The sequence below is a fragment of the Trachemys scripta genome, chromosome 14 (assembly GCF_013100865.1).
Source record: "Trachemys scripta elegans isolate TJP31775 chromosome 14, CAS_Tse_1.0, whole genome shotgun sequence".
Classification (NCBI taxonomy): Eukaryota; Metazoa; Chordata; order Testudines; family Emydidae; genus Trachemys; species Trachemys scripta.
Window position 1 is genome coordinate 26,581,014 of NC_048311.1, and position 20,005 is coordinate 26,601,018.

The 20,005-nt window shown below is 39.3% G+C and overlaps 1 protein-coding gene across 12 annotated transcripts; it reads left to right on the top strand.

Moving 5' to 3' along the window:
- The first annotated feature begins 1,502 nt into the window (after window positions 1-1,502).
- ZNF207 (zinc finger protein 207) lies at window positions 1,503-20,005 on the top strand. 12 transcript variants are annotated; one of them, XR_004648171.1, is made up of 14 exons: window positions 1,505-1,678; window positions 2,619-2,745; window positions 3,968-4,106; window positions 5,064-5,234; window positions 6,893-6,968; window positions 7,550-7,597; window positions 9,805-9,905; window positions 11,551-11,711; window positions 12,413-12,505; window positions 13,739-13,981; window positions 14,858-15,020; window positions 15,258-15,441; window positions 15,665-15,744; window positions 19,951-20,005. XR_004648171.1 is itself a non-coding variant. In XM_034789948.1 (13 exons), exons 1-12 carry the CDS (start codon window positions 1,638-1,640, stop codon window positions 15,416-15,418), a joined length of 1,524 nt encoding a protein of 507 aa, XP_034645839.1. In that variant the 5' UTR covers window positions 1,505-1,637; the 3' UTR covers window positions 15,419-15,441; window positions 15,665-16,011. The 12 variants fall into 12 exon arrangements, 11 of the variants coding, with proteins under 11 accessions (XP_034645846.1, XP_034645840.1, XP_034645843.1 ...); XM_034789948.1 differs by lacking the exon at window positions 19,951-20,005 and having other exon boundaries at window positions 15,665-16,011; XM_034789949.1 differs by lacking the exon at window positions 19,951-20,005 and having other exon boundaries at window positions 1,504-1,678; window positions 5,067-5,234; window positions 15,258-16,011.

The window sequence follows — 20,005 nt, forward strand, 5'->3', positions numbered from 1 at the left end:
TCACAGCCTCTCCCTGTTGGGATGGAAGATGTTGCTGTGTGTATTCCCATGAGAGATTGACAATTTCGGCACAAATCTGAAAATCTCTCTCACTTAAAGAGTCCCAATTTGGCAGCTCTGAATCGATTTCTCCCCCCATTCCAGACTTGCCCTCATTCAGTTTGGAGGGAGAATCTTTCATTTGGGATCTTTGGAAGTCTCCCTCTCTTTCTTAGGAGGAAGGATTTTACTGAATGTGTTTACATGGTCGATTTTAAAATTAAAATTCATTCTGAAGCTGTTTAAATCCCCCCCACCCCTATTAATTTATCCTTTGCGGGGAAATCCCTAAATTTTACAGCAGAGGATAAAAGTCCTCTTTTGTATTCCTCAAATCTCTTCTATACTTTTATAAGCAAATTATTTTTTTGCAAAGAAAAAACATCTTGTCAATTACCATTTCACATTTAAAATTTAAATACAATTTATGTCCCTAGGCATGACATCCTCTGCTTATCCTTAGAGTGACTATGGTATTGACCAACAGTGACGCAAGCTTCTCCTAACTGCCCAGCCAATATGCCTCAAGGACAAGTTTGGTGTGATCACCTCTTTTGGTGACTATGATGGTTCAGTCTCTATAGTTCATTCATTGGTCTCCATGCTGGAATGGTCAAGTTTGCCACTTAGGCCTTGTTTTGAGGGGATGAGATTCCTGCCATTTTGCCTTAGAGCCATGACACAGTGCATCAGTGCAGTAATGCTACAAGACATGGTGTTAGGGTGACCAGCTGTCCCGATTTTATAGGGACAGTCCTGATATTTAGGACTTTTTCTTATATAAGCACCTATTACCCCCCCACACACACGTCCTGATTTTTCACATTTGCTATCTGGTCACCCTACATGGTGTTGATATTTTGAGGGAACGCAATGGCGTTTTCCCTCAGTGCCACCACACGGTGCGTTGGCCTGGGGAAGCCACGTGGTGATGCTGTGCCGACGTTTGAGAGGAAGGGATGATGTTTTCCTTTAGTTAACGGCCTGACGTGACGTGTTGGGGTTGGGACACCGCTGAGGACTGTGATGATTTTTAGGGGACAGGACTGTGCTTTGGCTGTGGCGGGCTGACACGGTGAGGCCGTGCGATGAGGCTGTGGTGATGTTTTGGAGTGCTGTTCTGCCTCAGCAACTTGGGGTGTGGCGGCAACCTGCTGATGTTGCCTAGTGGGGCACAGACGCCACATCACAATGGCACGGTCTGTCCTGTCCAACCAGCCCGTGGGCACCTTAAATCTCTTCGCTGGTGGGTACCCGAATCCCTTCCCTCCTCACCCCTATCAGCTCCCTGTGGCCGCCAGGGGGGTCATGACAGAGGGTTCTACGCCCCTAGGCGGGACTGGAAAAGAGGTTGGAACAAAATGGCTGCCGCTGGCAATCGCCGGGCCTGTTAGGAGACTCAACGGCAGAGGGAGCCTGGTGGATGTCACGTGACAGCCCCGTCGCGGCTGCCGCGGTGCATACTGGGAAGCCCAGGGCTTGGAGGCGGCGGCAGGAGAGAGCGGCGCGGCCATTTTGTCTTCCTCCGAGAGGGCCGCTGGAAGGCCTGCGGCTGGTGCCTGCTTCTCGCCTTTCTCTAGTTCGGTAGCGCCACCGCCATGGGCCGGAAGAAGAAGAAGCAGCTGAAGCCCTGGTGCTGATATCCTTTGCCACAAAACGGGATGGCTTCCCGGCCGGGACTGGGGGGCGGGAAAGGGGAGAGCGCGGCCTGGTCTCTGTTACCCCGGAACGTGGCCTAGTCTCTGCTCCCACCCATCCCCCATCCCCTGGCCGGGCTGCGCCGGACTCGCGCCCTTTCTCCCTCCTTCACGTTTCCACTGCCTCCGCGCGCGACTCGGGCTCTCCTTCCGCCCCCCTCCTCCTCTCCTTCACCGGGAGTCGCCCCGCGCTCTCCCTCCCTTCCCTCGCCAGGAGGCGGCCTGGGCTCGGGCTTTTCGCTCCCTTTCTCCCCTCTCCGCGCGCCGGCGGGACGCGGCCTGCTCCGACTGCCTCCCGACCGCCTCGTTTGGAATTTCGGCCGGCTGGGGCTTGTTTCCTGGTATTCCCTCCATTGCCTCCCCGCTAGCGCCACCGGCTCCTAGCGAGCCCGGGGTAGTGGGGGAGCGGAGGAGACTCCGCAGGAATAGGTGACAGTGTCAGCAGCAAACTGCTGGTAGCTGGGACAGGGTAGATTTGTGGAGATGGGGGGGAAAAAATCTTCATCCCTGGCGGGAGAGGCGGTAAAACTGTCTCAGAAACTTTAGAGATTCCTCGCCCGCCTTGTGTGGCTAATACCCTGGGACCAACAGGGCTACAACTACATTTCAGACAACAGTCAGAGAAACCTTGGCATTTAATGAGACTTGGTGCGTCCCTCAGTCTCCTAAAGGTTTGACTGCTGCTCTGAAGGCAGCATTAAAGATCAGTTCAATTTGTTGCAGCCATAAATATTGTCTCCTAGCCACTGTTTTAAATCTGTCTTCTGACAGAATTGGATTACGCTTGATCTATCTCTCCAGGTTTTGTGCCCTTTGCTATTCCTTTAAGCTGCTTCATACAAAAATCTTAAAGCTTCAGAATGTCCTTAATATCTTGAATAGGTATTGCAACAGGGATTTTGACGATGAGAAAATCCTTATACAGCATCAAAAAGCAAAGCACTTTAAATGCCATATATGTCATAAGAAACTGTATACAGGACCCGGTTTAGCTATACATTGTATGCAGGTAAGGCTTTTTTTAAATATATGCATAACTTGCCTCAATTTCAGTTTGTCCCTAGAGTGATACTGCATTAAAAACATTTTTAAGATTACTTGTTTATTACTGCTAGAATCTCAAAACTTTGCTACAGTTGCCTTGTTTAGGAAACACTGATGTCTCTCTTCTCTATTTCTAATACAAGAACATACACCCCTTTTTATAAACTCACTGGTTTTAATAATGCTGTCACAAATGTACATGGTAGCATATAGGTTAGCTATATCATCTTGGCCTTTCAGTCACACTTGACGTTGGGGAGCATGTATTAGTTAGTTTTAATTCCAGAAAACAAGTTTCTAAAATGGTTTTAACATCTATGTAGTTTATATCAACAAGGGAAAATGCACTTCTTAGTCTGAACCTATTCTTGGATATGTTTAAACTACAGAGACTATACCAGTATAGCTACATTGCATAATGCTGGCATGACTCCATAGTGTAGACATAGCCTGTGCTGACTAAAAGGTTTTTCCATCCGTCTAGGAATACCAAGTCTCCAAATGATGGTAGTCCTCAACATAGCTGCGCCTACACTGGGGGTAAGTCGACATAACTTTGTCAGTCTGGGATGTGTGTTTTTTCACATTCCTGACAGATGTAGCTATGTCAACCTAACTTTTAAGTGTAGACCAAGCCTAAGACTAAAATTTTTCCTCATGAGGATGTAATTACATAGAGTAGTTTAAAAAAAAAGGGGGGGGGGAATAAACCATGTCTTTCTTATCTAAGCTAAACTGTGAATAAGGTACAGTAGCATCTGCCCCTCTTTAGCAGCATCCCTTAGTTAACAGACACTTATCTTCCTTGCGAAAGTATGACCGGACACATCTTCCCTCCCCGGCCCCCCCCCAAAGTTAGGTTATTGTGCAATCTGATACAGAGTAAAAAGTGTTCAGTATATTATAAATGTAATGGAACAAATCGCTCAAAACACTTTCATGTAGGGACCAACACAAATTGCAGCAGTTTGGGACAGACATTACCAGTAGATGTTAGTTACAGGTATTAAAAAGAAAATAATTATTGAACTAAACATGTGCATTTGTTATGGGTTTGAGTCGAGGTGGCAAAGTGGAAAGCTTTAACAGAATAATCTGTAAGATTTGACGCTGCCTGTAGAAGCAGTGTTATCAGTCACAAAAATCTTAGCTGATTGCAGTAAAGGAATCTAACTTTTTTGGTTTAGGTGCATAAAGAAACAATAGATGCTGTTCCAAATGCTATTCCTGGAAGAACAGATATTGAACTGGAAATCTATGGTATGGAGGGCATTCCAGAAAAAGACATGGATGAAAGGAGAAGATTACTTGAACAAAAAACTCAGGGTAAACTTGAATGTTTAGTTACTTATATTGTATTATCTTCATCACATGTTAACTAGATTAGAGCATATAAAGGGCAGCATAGCTTTATCCCTATTTGCTATGAATGTATAAATTGCATTTCTGTAGTGGTGAAAGTAAAATGTTACAGTTTTGATCCAGAAATAGTGTCTTACAGAGGTCTATTTAAACCATTAAACTATAATAGTTGGGATTTGTGCTCTGTGAAAGTAGCTACTTTAAATACAGAATTAAAGCTGGTACTGAGGAAATAGTTTAGCAACAGGATTTGTTTGAAGGCAAATCCTCAGTGGCCTGGGTTTTACACTGTCATTCAGATTTGATTAGTGTGGCTGCCTTGCTCTTCAGGTAATGGAAGTAAGGAATATCATCAGTGATTTTGGTTCAGATAGAGCAGTTGGTACATTCTGTAACTACTTTGATAGGCTTTGCTGGCCACTTAAGTGACTAGTGATATTTTCTCCTAGCCAAAGGTAACTGCTTTGGCAAGTACCTTTCTAGAAAAGGATTATCCTGTTACATAGCAGGAACTGTGACTTGTGGGTGGATAGAAGAAAAACAGCATAAATAGTATAGAGGTTCAGACTTCTTTGATGCTAAGAATGCCTTTGTGAATTTCCCTGGCATTTTATCCTACTCCTGGAGTCCTACTGTGTAGATTAACCTGTGGCATGCAGACCTAGATGGCAGTTCTTAAGAATGATCCTGGTAGGGTTTCTTGCCCCACTTTACCAACTCATACACACAAATAACACAAGGGTGGAAGGGTTATGTAAAATGTTTCCTTCTTCCTAAAATACATAGTTGCAAATTACTAGCAAGGTGGTTTAAAAGTTAGTTTCGAATTGGAACACCTAGGTAGTAGATGAAATCCTATGCTCTTAAACTCTGTAGATTTGTGTTATTCTTAATCTGACAGTGTTAATTACATTTATTTAGCAGAGAGCCAGAAGAAGAAACAACAAGATGATTCTGATGAGTATGATGATGATGAATCTACAGCTTCAACCTCATTTCAGCCACAGCCAGTACAACCACAACAGGGATACATGCCCCCAATGGCACAACCAGGATTGCCTCCTGTGCCAGGTGCACCAGGAATACCCCCAGGTAACATAGACTTTTAAAGCTAGACATGGAAAAACCAAATACTTTTATTGAGATGCTACTTTAACTCTAGGATGATGGTCTGACACCTTCGCAACGCTGTTAGATATGACAGTATAACTTATGACTGATACTTAAGAATAGCTGTCTTGATATCCTCTTTTTTGAAGAAAATATAACATTAAGAAATGTCACAATAGTGATAGGATTGCTGAAGTGAGGTACCAAATTGTCATAGTGCCGCCTTTCTGGTCTAGCTTCAGGCTGGCTGCTGCCTCAGTTTCCCTTCGGTTCCTGGGCCAATTACCTGCCTGTGGTTCTCCCAGACTTCCCAGGAGGGGCTCGTTGCCCACTCCCAGAGTCCTTCAGGCCCTTCTTCCAGGGCACTGTTTCATTAGTGCAAACACAACTCACAAAGTAACACACTCACAATCAGTGCAAGCTGCTGGGACCCAGAAGCCTTTCATTCTGCTCCCCTCTCTCCAGAGGAGTCACAGGAGCCAGACTTCTTTCTGTAGTTCCCCTTCCACTGAACCCTCTCAGCCCTTTGTAGAAAATACCTATCCCCTTCTCAGGTGGGTCTTATAAATTGAACAGGATTGGCTGGCTCCTGACCCGTTACAGTCCATAAACATGAAAAGCTAAATGCCACTGATAGGTTCTTTTTATTTAATGACAGGGGAGTCTTTCTGTTGTGAATAACTTATTCAAAAAAAATCCCTCCAAATAGTAGCAATAAAGGGATTAATGTTGTCTCTATTCACATAAAAGCCTAATTGAGGTTCAATTCTACATGACTAGATGTAATCTTCGTATTTAAACATATTCCTATTCCAGTTTTTTAATGAGTCTATAATTCGTTCATTCTTTTGCACTTCCATTCCTTAGACGGGGCTTTCTTGTCCACATTTCCTATCCATGTTACCCTTGATATTTTTCTGCTTTTATATACTATATAAATTGACTTTATTTTGACACTAAAAGTGATGAACATGCCTACATCTGCTATATCAGAGAAGCTTTCATTTACCTGTGTCCTGATGCCATTTAAGAATTTCACTGTGGTTGGAAACTGCCTTTTAAGGAAGGAGTTGCTCTGCCAAGGAGAGAAAATGCCCTAGTGAGGGAGCCTAGTATGTAAGTGGTTAGACCACTAGCCTAAGACTTGGGAAACCTGAGTTCAATTCCCTGCTCTGCAACAGACTTTGAGTCACCTAGGGGGAAATCCTTTAGCCTTGCTGTGCCCTACAGATGGGAAACTAATACTTCCCTACTTCACAGATGTGTTGTGAGGAGAATTACACTTAAGACTATTGACTGCTTTGGGATCTACTGATAAAAATGGCTATATAAGAGTAAGGTACTACTATCTCTAGGCTGGCTAAATTTCTGACAAAATGCTAGATTATGTGTACACTCATCAAGGGGAAGAGAGTCTCTATCCCTTAGTGATAGAAGATCGGTTTTCTGATCACTTGTCCAAATGTAGTGATACCACCTGTCCTCATCCTTGAAAACTCATGCAAAATATATCTTCAAGCAGTGTTAAAAAGGATTTTTCTCTAAAGCTTTTATGCAGATAGTTGATCCAGTCTTGTTTGTGTCTGAAGTCTCACACTGATAAATCTATTACTCATCTAAAAATTATTTTCAATTTAAAGGTATACCACCCTTGATGGCAGGTGTTCCACCAATGATGCCAGGAATGCCTCCAGTTATGCCAGGAATGCCACCTGGGTGAGTAAAAACATAGGCTTAATCAGTTGGCCTGTGTTCATGCAGTGGTTTTTGCACACTAGCAATTTGCTATCTAAATCTGTCATTAGCGGCTTTGAACTGTTGTAGAAAAAATCAAAACCTCTGTAGAACTTTGGGGGGTTTACAAACTTGTGTTAATTTTAAAGTTAACATAGGGCCTGGAAGGCTATACCACAACAGCAAAATGTCACTAAAATTTAGCAGGTCATACGCAAATGTGATGATGGTGTTGCTCTTCCTCCCACCCCCCAATTAATACAATTGGATGTAAAATCTTGACTTGCTGGTTTAAACCCTTCCATGAACCCATTGTCAAAGTTTGTGTGCTGTGTATATACATTGCATCAGAGTTTATCTCTTGTTCTCATCAGTTGTGGATCCAACCAGGAACAAGCTTGTTAGTCAGTTTAAGATTTTGTTAAATGAGATTTACACAGATTGGTTCTAGAGTATACAGATGAGTTTTTAAATTGTTAATGGGGTTAACACATAACACCCTATCACAATGTGTTTGGAAAATCACAGGTAGATTTTTTGATTTTTGTCATACATTTTCACAGATTACATCAACAGAGAAAGTACATGCAGTCATTTTGCGGTGAAAACATGTAAGCATCTAATTAATAATGTAATTTAGGTACATTCATTATGCCATTTTATGTCAAATGAAACCTGTCATATTGAGCCCCTCATTCAATATTTGTGTTATGTAACTTTAGGTTTTGTATAGTGCACAGTTTGAGATTTTCATTGTTAAGAATAATAAGGAATCTCTATCTAGATCCATAAGACAAAACAAAGGGAGATAACATTGCAATAGCTGTCTTGTGTCCTACTTCACCTTTCATTTTGCAGCAGTCTGCAGCTTCATTTGGTCACTCCCTGTGAGTAGTGGGAGGTTTGTTTGTTTTTTAAATGAAATTATTTTGGTGAGGATTCATTGATATATAGCTTAAGCGACCTGCTTAATGTAATATACAGTTTTTTAATTCCAAAAAAACTGGTGATAAATCTGATTATTGCAGTTACATTCTCCGTGAATGTTTTTCTGTTTGGCTTTGAAACATATAGCTTGAAGGATTTCATTCTGCAATCAGGACTGCCAATTTTTGCTGGTTTTTAGTCTGAGTGGCACTTAAAGCTCTTTGTCAAACTTTAATCTGGATGGATGCTATGCCATATAGTAAGGAACATAATTTGCCAAAAAACTGCACTAGTCTATCAAACCAATTACAATCTTATAGATTGTAGTTATGACTTCACATTGTTACCAGTTTAAAGCCTAAGTTAACCTAAAGCAGATTTCCACTCGTTCTTTTTTTTTTTTTTTTTTAAATAAGGGACCATCAGGATAAGTAAGACTAGCCTTGGCCTGTGAAATAATATGTTCTGACTTACTGTACTTTAGCCCTGTTCTTTTCAGATTCTAAGAAACAAAGGTCCGTTTCATAACATAATACCCCTGTTGTATCTTGTAAGTGCATCTTCATGGTGACAATGGGAGGGCTTCCCTCATCCAAGAGTTGCTGAGAGAATCTCTTGATGAGCTGGGGCGCCTTCACTACTTTCCCTAGCTTGGTTGCAGGTGTTTTTAGCGTAAGAATCCTCATTCTTCATATGGTATCTTGTGGACACCTTACCTCCCATTTAATAAAATTCCTGTGGTAACTAAATTGCTTACCTTGAAAAGTAATATTAGGACAGTATTTAATGTCTTTTTAGCTTATTTTAATGGAGTTTAGCAGTTACAGATGGTAGGAGGGGCCAATTGGACACCAGTGTTCAATCTTAGGGGAAACTTCAGCCATATCCTCTTAAGATGTCACCAGTAGATGAGAGGAATTTGCACCTCTCCCCGATATAACGTCACCCGATATAACATGGTAAAGCGGTGCTCCGCCGGGCTGCGCACTCCGGTGGATCAAAGTAAATTCGATATAACACCGTTCACCTATAACACGGTAAGATATTTTGGATCCCGAGGACAGCGTTATATCGAGGTAGAGGTGTATTCTTAGAACAGAGAAAAAGCCATAACCTTACATGAGCGCAATCAACTTGAACAATCGAATTCTGCTGTTCAAAGCATAGACAAAGTTACTGGAAATAGATTTTCTGATGTTTCCTCTTCAGTGCATTTGACGGAACTTTGTGGTCATCTTTACCTGTTTGGTTGTCTGTCAGACAACATTGGAAGCGGAAACATTTTTTTAAAATAGGAACATGTGGCTGTATATTCACAAAAATTGGCCTGAGACCTCAGACATATGTACTACCTGAAACTTCTGACTAATGTTTTATATAACTAACTTGATTTCAAGTTGACTCTGTCTCGTTACACATTGTTCAAGGTTAGACTCTCATTTATGTTATCCTGGAGTCTTTAAAAAAATGAGGGGTAGTGTAACAGCATGATTTAAACAAATTTTCGTGGCTATTTTGTTAGTGGGGTACTAATTAGCTTAGCAATACACTCGGTATACAATTTATTAGTAGGCCACTTACACTGGCACTCAGCCAATTAATTGAAAAGGACATGCTGGAGTACCTTTTTAATGGAGAGACTAAGCCTGGCAGTCTGATATTAAATCGGATTGATGTCACCTTAAGGAATTGAGTCCCACATGAAAACTGTTTCTCTTCCCGTTGACAGTGGGACTGGTTTGTCTACTGAGAGTCAAGATGACTTGAATTCCTCTATCGGTGGAAATAACTAGGTTACTTGCAACACCTTTAGCTTAATATTAGTGTATGCCAATGGTCTCAATAGGAGATCATTAGTGTTCATATTAGTCTCTATTTTATATTTTAATAGGATGATGCCAATGGGTGGGATGATGCCTCCTGGGCCAGGAATACCACCTCTTATGCCTGGTATGCCACCAGGTAGGTCAGTGATGTCGAACTCGTACTGTGGTGAGCTAAATTATATCTTTTATTTAACTTGGGGTTCTTGGGTTCATATGATTAAAATCGGGCTGTATACTACCCATACTTCATACTAGATCTCTGTAGAATTCAGTGGTGGCTTTCCACAAAGATAAAGGGTAGAATTTGGTGGCAAACTAACATTTTTAAGTAATACACTTTTATTTATTGGAAAGGGAAAATGTGGAGAGTTTTTCCTCTTTCATTATCCATTCTCTCCCCCTACAATATCCTTTTTTTGGCTTTTCCTTCTCTCTGCATTTTTTCTCTCTTCTAGTCACATCTCTTCCCACTTCCTTTTTTTTTTGGGTGGGGGGGGTCTCTGTGGCAGCTGTCGAAAAATTGTAGACAGTTACTAATTAGCATTTTAGTCTTCCCTCTCTAGCCTAGCTATGTGCAAAGCACTTCATAAGGAAGTTTTCTGGATCAAGCTTTTAAACACTGAGACAGCTGTGAAAAGCTGCTGACTGGGACTGCAGGATCCTAGAAAAAGAAATTCCTGCATCACTGTTTTGACTGCTGTTCCTGACAGCTGGCTGAAATTGGTGCAGTCTTAAACTCACCTGCAGTCTTAAACTGAGTGAGTAGGCTGGAAGATTCACACCCATTAGGTAGATTGTACAAAATGAGTTTATTCCTGTCCAGAATTAACTGTATTACACTAAGCTTGGGGGAACCCTTTTGTCTTATTCAGGAAGCTTTTATTTTACACAACAATTTTTCTCCAGACTTTTTGTTTAGGTGATTGAGTATTTTAATGTGTTACTTTGTGTTGAAGTGTTGCTTTGCTTTAAATCATAACTATAAGATTATAAAAACTGCTGCATAGCCTTTCTCTTGTTTTGCTTGTAACCAATATTGTGGGCCTCTGTTAACTGTATTAAACATTTTGGGAGAACCTTCCATGGCAATCACATGTCCAAAAGTAGTTTGGCTGATTCTTTTTTTTTTTTTTTTTTTACTACTAAGTATTGTAAGTCAGTTAAGTTGCTTAATTTAAAGGTATAATATGTCTATCAGAATTGCGTTTCTGGTTGCCTTCCTTGGTCTTTTAATAGTTGCAATATTGGCTGTCCGAGGGAGTTATTTCCAAGTCCTCTGTAGAGCAGTCAGTCATAACCTGATCTGAGTTTACACTTCGCTACCAGCCCCATAAGTTCAGTCTCCACTAATGACAGACAGTTTGTCCAGGCTTCCTAGCAGCCTTATCACTCAGTTGGCAACTTAGGTTTAGTTAGTATATCTTACACAAATTCTCTGAGTTGCATGTGGAGTTAAGTGGAAAGAACTTGTACAACTGTGTTGTGGGGGTGGGGGGTAGCTAAGCTCCTGTCTGTCCTTCCCCTGTCTCTCAAAATTGAATCTGTAATTGTAAGGTGGAGGTGACAAAACTTCAGTCTTTCTTATAGGTAAGTGTGGTAATTTTTACTATACATGTATATATGTTTAATTCATGACTATCTAAAACAGCTCTGTCTACAAGCTGATTAAATGTACATTGACGTTACAGGCTTATCTATGTCAAGACTATACATATTGTTTTTAAAACATTCTGGAATAGTGTACTCAAAAGGAATATTTCTATTCACCTGTGCTTGAGGTTTTTATTACAGATTCTTTTCTATTTTCATAGGTATGCCACCACCTGTTGGTCCTCGCCCTGGTATGCCTCCCATGACACAAGCACAGCCTGTGACAGCACCAGGCATTCTTAATAGACCTCCAGCTCCTGCTGTAGCAGCACCCTCCCCACAGCCTCCAGTTACGAAACCACTTTTCCCCAGTGCAGGACAGGTAAGGTGACTTTCAGAGACTCTGGAATCTTAACTATCTAGTCTAGTCCCTTACAATGGACTATAAAATTAAATCATTGTGACTAGTAGTACTTTTCATTGAAGATACTACAAAAATAATTGGTAAAACTTCTCACCTGTTTTGACTCTTTATTGTAATGCAGTTTAACACTAGGCTGCTGATTTTTAAAAGGATTTTTATTCGCTTTTTATTTCCCTTGTCTTCAGTGTCTTGTAGCAGCCCAGGAACTAGGTATAACTTCTGTCAGCAGATGTGGGGCGGTGGGGGATGGACAAAGCACTCTGACATTACTTCCCTTATGGAGGGGAGTGGTTGGCTGAACTTTTTTGTCTGTCAGCAGATAGAGATTTGACTTCTCAAAACTTTCACTAAAGTTCACAATGCACAAGTCTTGCCATGGTTTGTTTTAAGCAGGATTTCGACTTGTGGTCTCTTGATAGTATTTTTTTTGAGGCTTGTGACCATTACCATTTGTTGTAAATGCATACATCCTTAATTCTTTACTTGCTTTCAAGTATGTTGCAGAAACTTTCATAATTTCCTTTTTGCGTTTTGGACTTCTGCATGGAAGATAATCATTTACAAAAATTCAGTCCCTTGGATAAGAGATCCTTCCATAGGGATATTTTCCACCCATTTGTTTGGAGACTGTTCACTGTTTCCTTTCTTTTATGCTACAGATGGGGACACCTGTCACAAGTTCAAGTACAGCTTCATCCAATTCAGAAAATCTGTCAGCATCTTCTAAAGCTCTGTTTCCTAGCACAGCACAAGTACGCAGGAAGTTGCAGTTTAAAAAAAAAAAATTGCTTTGCAACTTAACCCTTTGGACCGTTATGTAAATCTGAAATGGACTGCCTAAACATCTTCAGATAATTGCTATTATATTCCTGATTATGTTTAGCTGGTAAAACTACAAAATCCTTAATTGTATACTACATCTTGTAGGAATACACATTTCGAAGTATTCAATTTCTCTTGGATAATGGGAAGAAATGAGAAATACTACATCCTGGTTCTGAAGGGTTAAAAAAGCATGTAAGCAGCTAAATGCATTTTAGTGGGCAGTGGTTAGCTTGATGCATGGTGAAACCTTTTTAGTTCGTGCTGTTTAATCTTAATATGGGGAAACTCTAATTTGCATTATGTTCTAAAATTGAAACATTTGGCTTTGGTTAGAAGGTGGCATGGAGAATTGAAAATGTATGCTGGCTACCGCCAAAACATTCTCTCAAGTGAAACTCATTTTTGTAGTATTTTACTTTTAAAGCAAAGTTGTCTTGTCTCTAATTTAATTTAAGCACAGACAGTATTGACTCCAGCCTCTTGTGTTTCACAGTGGACCTCAAATTTGTTTTCACTTAGTTCTTCAATCATTAATGAGACTAAAATTTCTGGAAGAGCTGTAGACAGATATTTAAGAGAACTTTGCAAGGCTATTGCAGTGTTTTTGCTATGGAGAGACTGCTTCAAAATTAATTTTAATTTTTAAAGTCTGACATGTTAGACTTCTTATACCGAAAGGTTTAGTTAAAGCCAAGATTTTCAAAACATCTAATTTCATTAATGAATGCTAACACTTGAAGTTGTATTCACTAATGATTGCTAAAATACACTAATTGTAATAACAGAAATAGAAATTCACTTCAGTGTAGCTTGTCTTTACTAAAGCAGAGTGGTCTATGAAGGATTTATATATTAAATTGAATATTTTGGGTGAAATTATGCAAGAAAGTCAGCAGAATATATATGCAATTTTTATTTTATACCTTTTGTTTTAGCTATTGCTTTTGACCTGCAACATCTAGATTCTTACAGTACGTGCACTAGGTTTTATTTTGTCTTTGTTTTCAGTTGCTTTAGTATTATGTGATGAGGCTGAAAGTTACTTTGGACTAGCTTATTTTAATTGTGTATCTTACTGGAAAGTTTCAGATGTCAAACAGGTAAATGACTCTTTTATTTTAAAAAGTAAGTATTTCTACTGATAAATTTTTATTTCACAGGCTCAGGCAGCTGTTCCAGGACCAGTGGGTACTGATTTCAAACCTTTGAATAATACACCTGCAACAACCACAGAGCCCCCCAAACCTACATTCCCTGCTTATACACAGTCTACAGCTTCAACCACTAGCACAACAAACAGTACTGCAGCTAAACCAGCTACGTCTATAACAAGTAAGCCTGCTACCCTTACAACAACCAGTGCAACCAGTAAGTTGATCCATCCAGATGAGGATATATCACTGGTAAGTTAAAACAGTTTTTCTTAAGTTGATAAATGCAACTCACATTTCCATTGCAATTGTCATGTGGCTAACAGGATATTTTTCTCTATCCCAGGATGACTTTAATGGCAGGAGAATAAAATGTTTGTTTAATTTATCAGAAATTCATGTGAAGGGATATATCTTCAGTTTCAAGGCGGTGAATAGTGTAATATAGAGTTAACACTGCATAACCATAACTGTATAAATGGTGAAACTGTTGCGTTGACTCTAAGAATCACCCCTCCTGAGTGTGGCTCTGCCTTAATTGGCTCTCACTTCTCCAGGCTGATGTGTAACTGTTAGAACTGTGCCAGATACAAACACATAGCTAGCCAGCCTGGCACAAGTGAGACTGAGCAATTGTGAAGTGCTCCTGACAAATATGAAAAACAATTATACGGATGCTGTTCTCCAAGTTCAGAACTGAAAAATCTCAAGACAAAGTGCATCCTGCTTTCCTAAGCAAGGTTAAAATTCAGGTTACACTTAGTTTTGTCCTTTAGATTCCCAGTTCATTTCAGATTTTTTTTTACATATAATTTTAGTATTAAGAGGAGATTAGCTCCTTATGTGCAAAGTATTAGAATTGACAGTATTAGTGTAGCAATTTCAAATAGTTGAACTTGCATTATGTGGTAGCTTTCCTGGGAAAGAGAGATACTGTTGGTAATATACTTGAGAATTTTATAATAGCAAATTTAGTTCTATTATTGAAGCTACCTTTAGTAACAATTTCAGTTTTATAAATTCTAGCTTATGTACCTAGACATTCTGCACCAATATTTAAATTAATATTTCAGCTCCCTTGCTCTTCCTCTGGTGTATTAAAACATCTATGTATGCTGTTATTTTTAGGAAGAGAGAAGGGCACAGTTGCCCAAATATCAACGTAATCTTCCTCGACAAGGACAGGTATCAATGGGCAATCCATCAGTTGGATCACTTGGAGGTATGATGCCACCACAACCTGGAATTCCTCCTCAGCAGCAGGGAATGAGACCTCCTATGCCTCCTCATGGTAATCACACTTTTTCCTAATACATTTAAGTTCACTGAAAACTTTTTAAATCTAGAAGCAGCAGTTAATTTGAAATGGACAGGTTTTTACAAAAATATAACTTCAGTCTTTTTAATGTTTAACTTTGTGTCTCCAACCTTTTAAATCTTCTAAAATAGCTTTATTTTAAAATAACATTTTTTAAAAAGAAAACTAGTAGATATGTTTACTTTCATCTTAAAAATGTTTTGTTCATAGGTCAGTATGGTGCTCATCACCAAGGCATGCCAGGATACCTTCCTGGAGGGATGCCTCCATATGGTCAGGGACCTCCAATGGTGCCCCCTTACCAAGGTGGACCTCCTCGACCTCCAATGGGAATGAGACCTCCTGTAATGTCGCAAGGTGGCCGCTACTGATGCTACTACACACAGTCTAATAGGTTTGGAGATTAAACCTTTTCTCATCTTGTGCTGTTAATATAGCCAAGCTTCCGTCAGTTAAGGCTTCATTGTGACTTTAAAAAAAAAAGTATCTTCCCACATGCAAGGAACTATTGGACATTCTTATTTTACATGGGAAAAATTTATTTGGAATAATAAAACAGGAACTTTTCCTGATGTTGCAATTTATACTGTATGGCTTCTTTTTCATGTTTCATCTAGGTTTTTAGAAGTGAAGTATAGTAAATATGGTTCGTTAAATTGTGAAGGCGCTGGAATTACATGAACATACCATCTTAAAGGCAAGTTCTGTAACATTATGTTGCTATTTGTAAAGTGATGCCTTCACAGCACTTCAGGTGCTGTTGGACTTCATGTCCCCAACTTAGCTTGGTGAGGGCTGTAACTATTCCCAACTACCTGTACATTTAAAAGTCTGAACATGTAACAATATTTAATGTATTTAGCGTTCCTCCTGTTGCAGGGTTTAAGTAAACTGACCCAATAAGGTCGTGTGACTTTTCTGTACTGTTATAAACTTCATTGTAATAAAACAAGACAAAAATTTATATGCCTTTTTATTCATGACCAGCTGTGGACAACTGCCTGCAAGGTTTGTACAGATGCATGCCACAGTAGTTATTGGTGTAATAAACGCATATTTACTGCTGCTGTTTTGATATACTCTAATTCTTGTTTGAACTTTGTCACTTAGCTGCATGTTGTAGTCTCCTAAGCAAGTAGACATAGACCTGTACACTTATTAACTAACTTAAAAAAAAATGATTAATAGGAATGAGATTACGGGTTACATCTCACCTATCGTTTATAATTTGTTTAAAATGGTGCAGGTTTCTTTAATAGGCCTTTCCTCTTGTCCGCAATAAATCTTAGATGACTTGTAACATTGGCACTTTCACATGTTAGCAAGATGTAATTGTGACCCCTGGCTGATGTAAATCAGAGTGCCAGATGCATCCTGTTAGTTCTTTCTTCAGATAACTTTCTTGGATGTGTGACTGCATCAATGCATGAACCTCAGGAGCCATTCAGGAGGAAACTTCTAGAAGCTTAGGTGCATGACACACAGTGAGTGACTTTCTTGCTGCTGTATTGAAAGTGACCTGCAAAAAGGAAAAATAGGCCGTTGCCCTTATTTTGCCTCTATGATGTGCACAGGCGGCTCACAAGTATGAGATTTTGTTTTTTGCTTTTACCATAAATATCAGGAATTTCAAATCTGATTGTCTCTGGGTGGTGCTGGTGGTTGGACACAAGATGATTCGTGGATTGAGAATTTTCTCAGCCCTTTAAGTGCCTGGGGTGTTGAACCTCTGAGACTCTTCTCCCAAGTGTCTTAATTACTTAGTTAACAAATCAGAATTTTGAATCTGAATTAGTCTCTTACCCTCTTACTCAGATTAATTTCCTTGTTATGACCTATATCTTTTTGCTTTAGTTGACTAGTCTTCCAGTGTTGGGGAGCTAAGTTTCTAATGGAAAAATACAAACATGGGGAGAACACTTTTTGTGATGGGAGGGCTTCCAGGTGTTTTAAACATCAAGAAGCAGAAAATGGCAAATGTTGCTTTCCTTTGCAGATCAACTTTAAATACAAGGTCCAGCCACAAATTATATTTTATCTGTGCCACTTGTGTTGTGGTGATACTCTTTTCCCTTGTTTTTCCATCGCAGAGGCTGACAAGCTTTACCACTAGTTTGGTCATCAGTGTAGTAGGTTTTCCTGTTTTTTTTTTTTTTTTCTGGAACTAAGCATTGTGGCTTAGTTTGGAAGAGAGATCTTTGTTTTTTTACAGCTATGGTTTGTACCAGGAACTTGACATTGCCTTACTTTCATGCTCCATCTTTTCAGTCTGCAAATCTTTAAATTAAAGATATTCAGAACATTATGCTGTCTTCCAGTAGAGTATGTGGCCCCATGGAACTCATTATATAGTGTCTCAGGTTCTTTGGCATCTTAATTTCTAATTATATGGCCTTGGTTTAACAACTTAGAAATTTATCTGGCAAATCTCCAGAAACTTGTATTAATCTTAAGCAAGATCCATAGCTCTCCGGATGTCATAAAGAAGCATTTTTCTAGGCACTCGATACCATTTACCTGCTGGCCATCTGTCAGCTAACATGTAGAATAAATAAGCAGACTCATTCAGTAATTTGCTTGGAAATGCATTATGAACGGGCCTTGAGTTTTCAGGTTCTCTCCCCCTCTCCCTCCCCCCCCAAGTCCTTCGCCCTTTTCCATTTCTCTGCAGTCATAATTTAATATGTCCATTCTTGTACTCCAGATGGAAGCTGGTTGTCTTCTGTATTTCTTTCTTCTGATCCCAAGGATAATTCAAAAAATAAACATTAAAGCTATCATAACACATTTGACTTTTTTTATAAAAACATTGATGTTGATTGATTTTGTATTCTTCCTTTAAAAACTGGAACTTCCAGCTTTTTCTCAAGCTCTTATGATGTTCTAAGGAGATCTCTTCTCATTCCCCCCAAAACAAATCCCATTTTCTTACCTCCTGTAGTTCTATAATCCATTTTTTTAAAACTTATTTTCTGGTCTGCACCACCCACCCCCCTTTTCAAGGATGAGTAGTCAGAAAAACAACAACCCCTAGAACCTTAGTGCATGCACTGCTCACTTGATCATGCTCTACAAACTGTCGTTATTTGTCTTTTAGTCCAAAATAATTCCCATTTCTTAAATAGTGACTGTTTGACTGGTTAGGTGATAGCATCATTTTATAGCTCACAAATATTATTTTGGCTAGAGGTTGAAAACATTTAGATCTCTTTATTTTGTTTCTAACAGGACCTGAATTAATATTGATGAAATCTCTTACAAATATACTTGGCAAAGTTTAGTTATGCGCTCTTGGTATTTCTCAGGTAGACACTCCCTGTCTTGTTTCCTCTGCTAGGAGACTGTAATGCAGCTACCTTGAGTTGCTGTCACCTCTATTTCAGTGGGAATGTTTTTACAGAATTTGCTGTCTCTTACTGGCCCCCCGTTTCATTTATGTCCGGAGAGTTGGACTTGCAGTAGCATTTCCTGAGGAGACAAGCTGCTTTCAGATAAAGTAATCTTTATATGGATTAACCATTTAAACCCCCTCCCTTAAGATTAGCATGCCATATCTCATAGTGAAAATGAGAATTTATGATTAAATAAGTTTGGTTGACTGACTTGCAAACTATATAACCAAATGTTGATGTAGGCACTAAAGACATCTTAGTGAATAATTTTCAGGCAAATGTTTGGAAACAGAAGAGGAAAGTCAATGCCTGTATAAAAGATTAAGCATTTTTCATTAGAGGATCTAAATCATTTTAAAAATAGCCTTATGGTACTCCTGTGAGGTAGACACATTCTATCCATTTTAGAGACACAAAATAAGTGATTTGCCATAGATCATACAGCAAATCATTGAAAGAGCCAGAATTATAAACCAGGAGTCTTGACATCTCTTGCTTGAGTTGCTAAACCACCCTTAAGCACAGAGGTTACCTTTTAAATTTGATTTTACAAAGTTAACTAGTTTCCATGGTCTCTAATTTGTGAGTCAACTAACTCTTCCCTTTGGTGAATGATTTAGTAAGACTTTCCGGATGACTAGCTTTTACTCTTTTTGCAAATTATTGCTCCTCTATTTCAGATCATAGATTCAAAATACTGGTAATAAGTTTGAGGATGGAATGCATATCTGATAATTAAAATGAATAATTAACCCTTGCTCTGTGCATGCACAGGAGGACACAAGCTTCTAGAAAGTATTCAACTGCTTCTGTGGTTTGCATGGTGCATGCACTCATTTCGAGTGTATGGAGCTGCAGAGCAAATTACCTGTGTATCGCACTCAAGTCAATGGTAATTAATTTTTTCTGTGAACTAATGGAGAAAGTACAGCATATAATCTGAAATTATTTTGCAGGAACCAAAGAATTCTGAACACAAGACAAAATGAAAAAAAGCAAGACTTTAGTTTACACAGTGGGAAGGGCAATATAATGACTTCTGTAATTAGAAGTCGAAACTAACAAACTTGCCTATCAGCTGGTGTTGCAATTTCTAAAATGATTAAAAAAAATTTTTTGTCTGGTACTAAATATCTTAATAATTGTACTGGTCTAGCTACTACAGAAGACACTAAGGTGAGGGTAAACTTTTCAGTGGCTGATGGGATTTTCACCTAACATTACTTTTTGTGAACTAGTACAGTAAATGCCATCAGTTATGGGAAAAATACCCATAGACAACAGAATTGTATTCCAGTCATCAAGCTACAAATGAAGTAATCTAACATCAGAACTTCATACAACTCAAAAATAGTCATAAAATATAAAAGGTTTAGTTTGGAATTAACAAATGCTAAGGCAGTAGCTTCTTTTGTTTGCTTGATCACTGGAATTTTGTTAATTTTGAATGCATGTCTTTCACTTAATTGGGTTATGTTTTTCTAAAATTTAAATTTTTCTTCTTCCTATAGCCCTGCCATAGGACAGGCTGAGGCAGAGTCTCAGTGTTGCCCTGTTCAGTCTGAG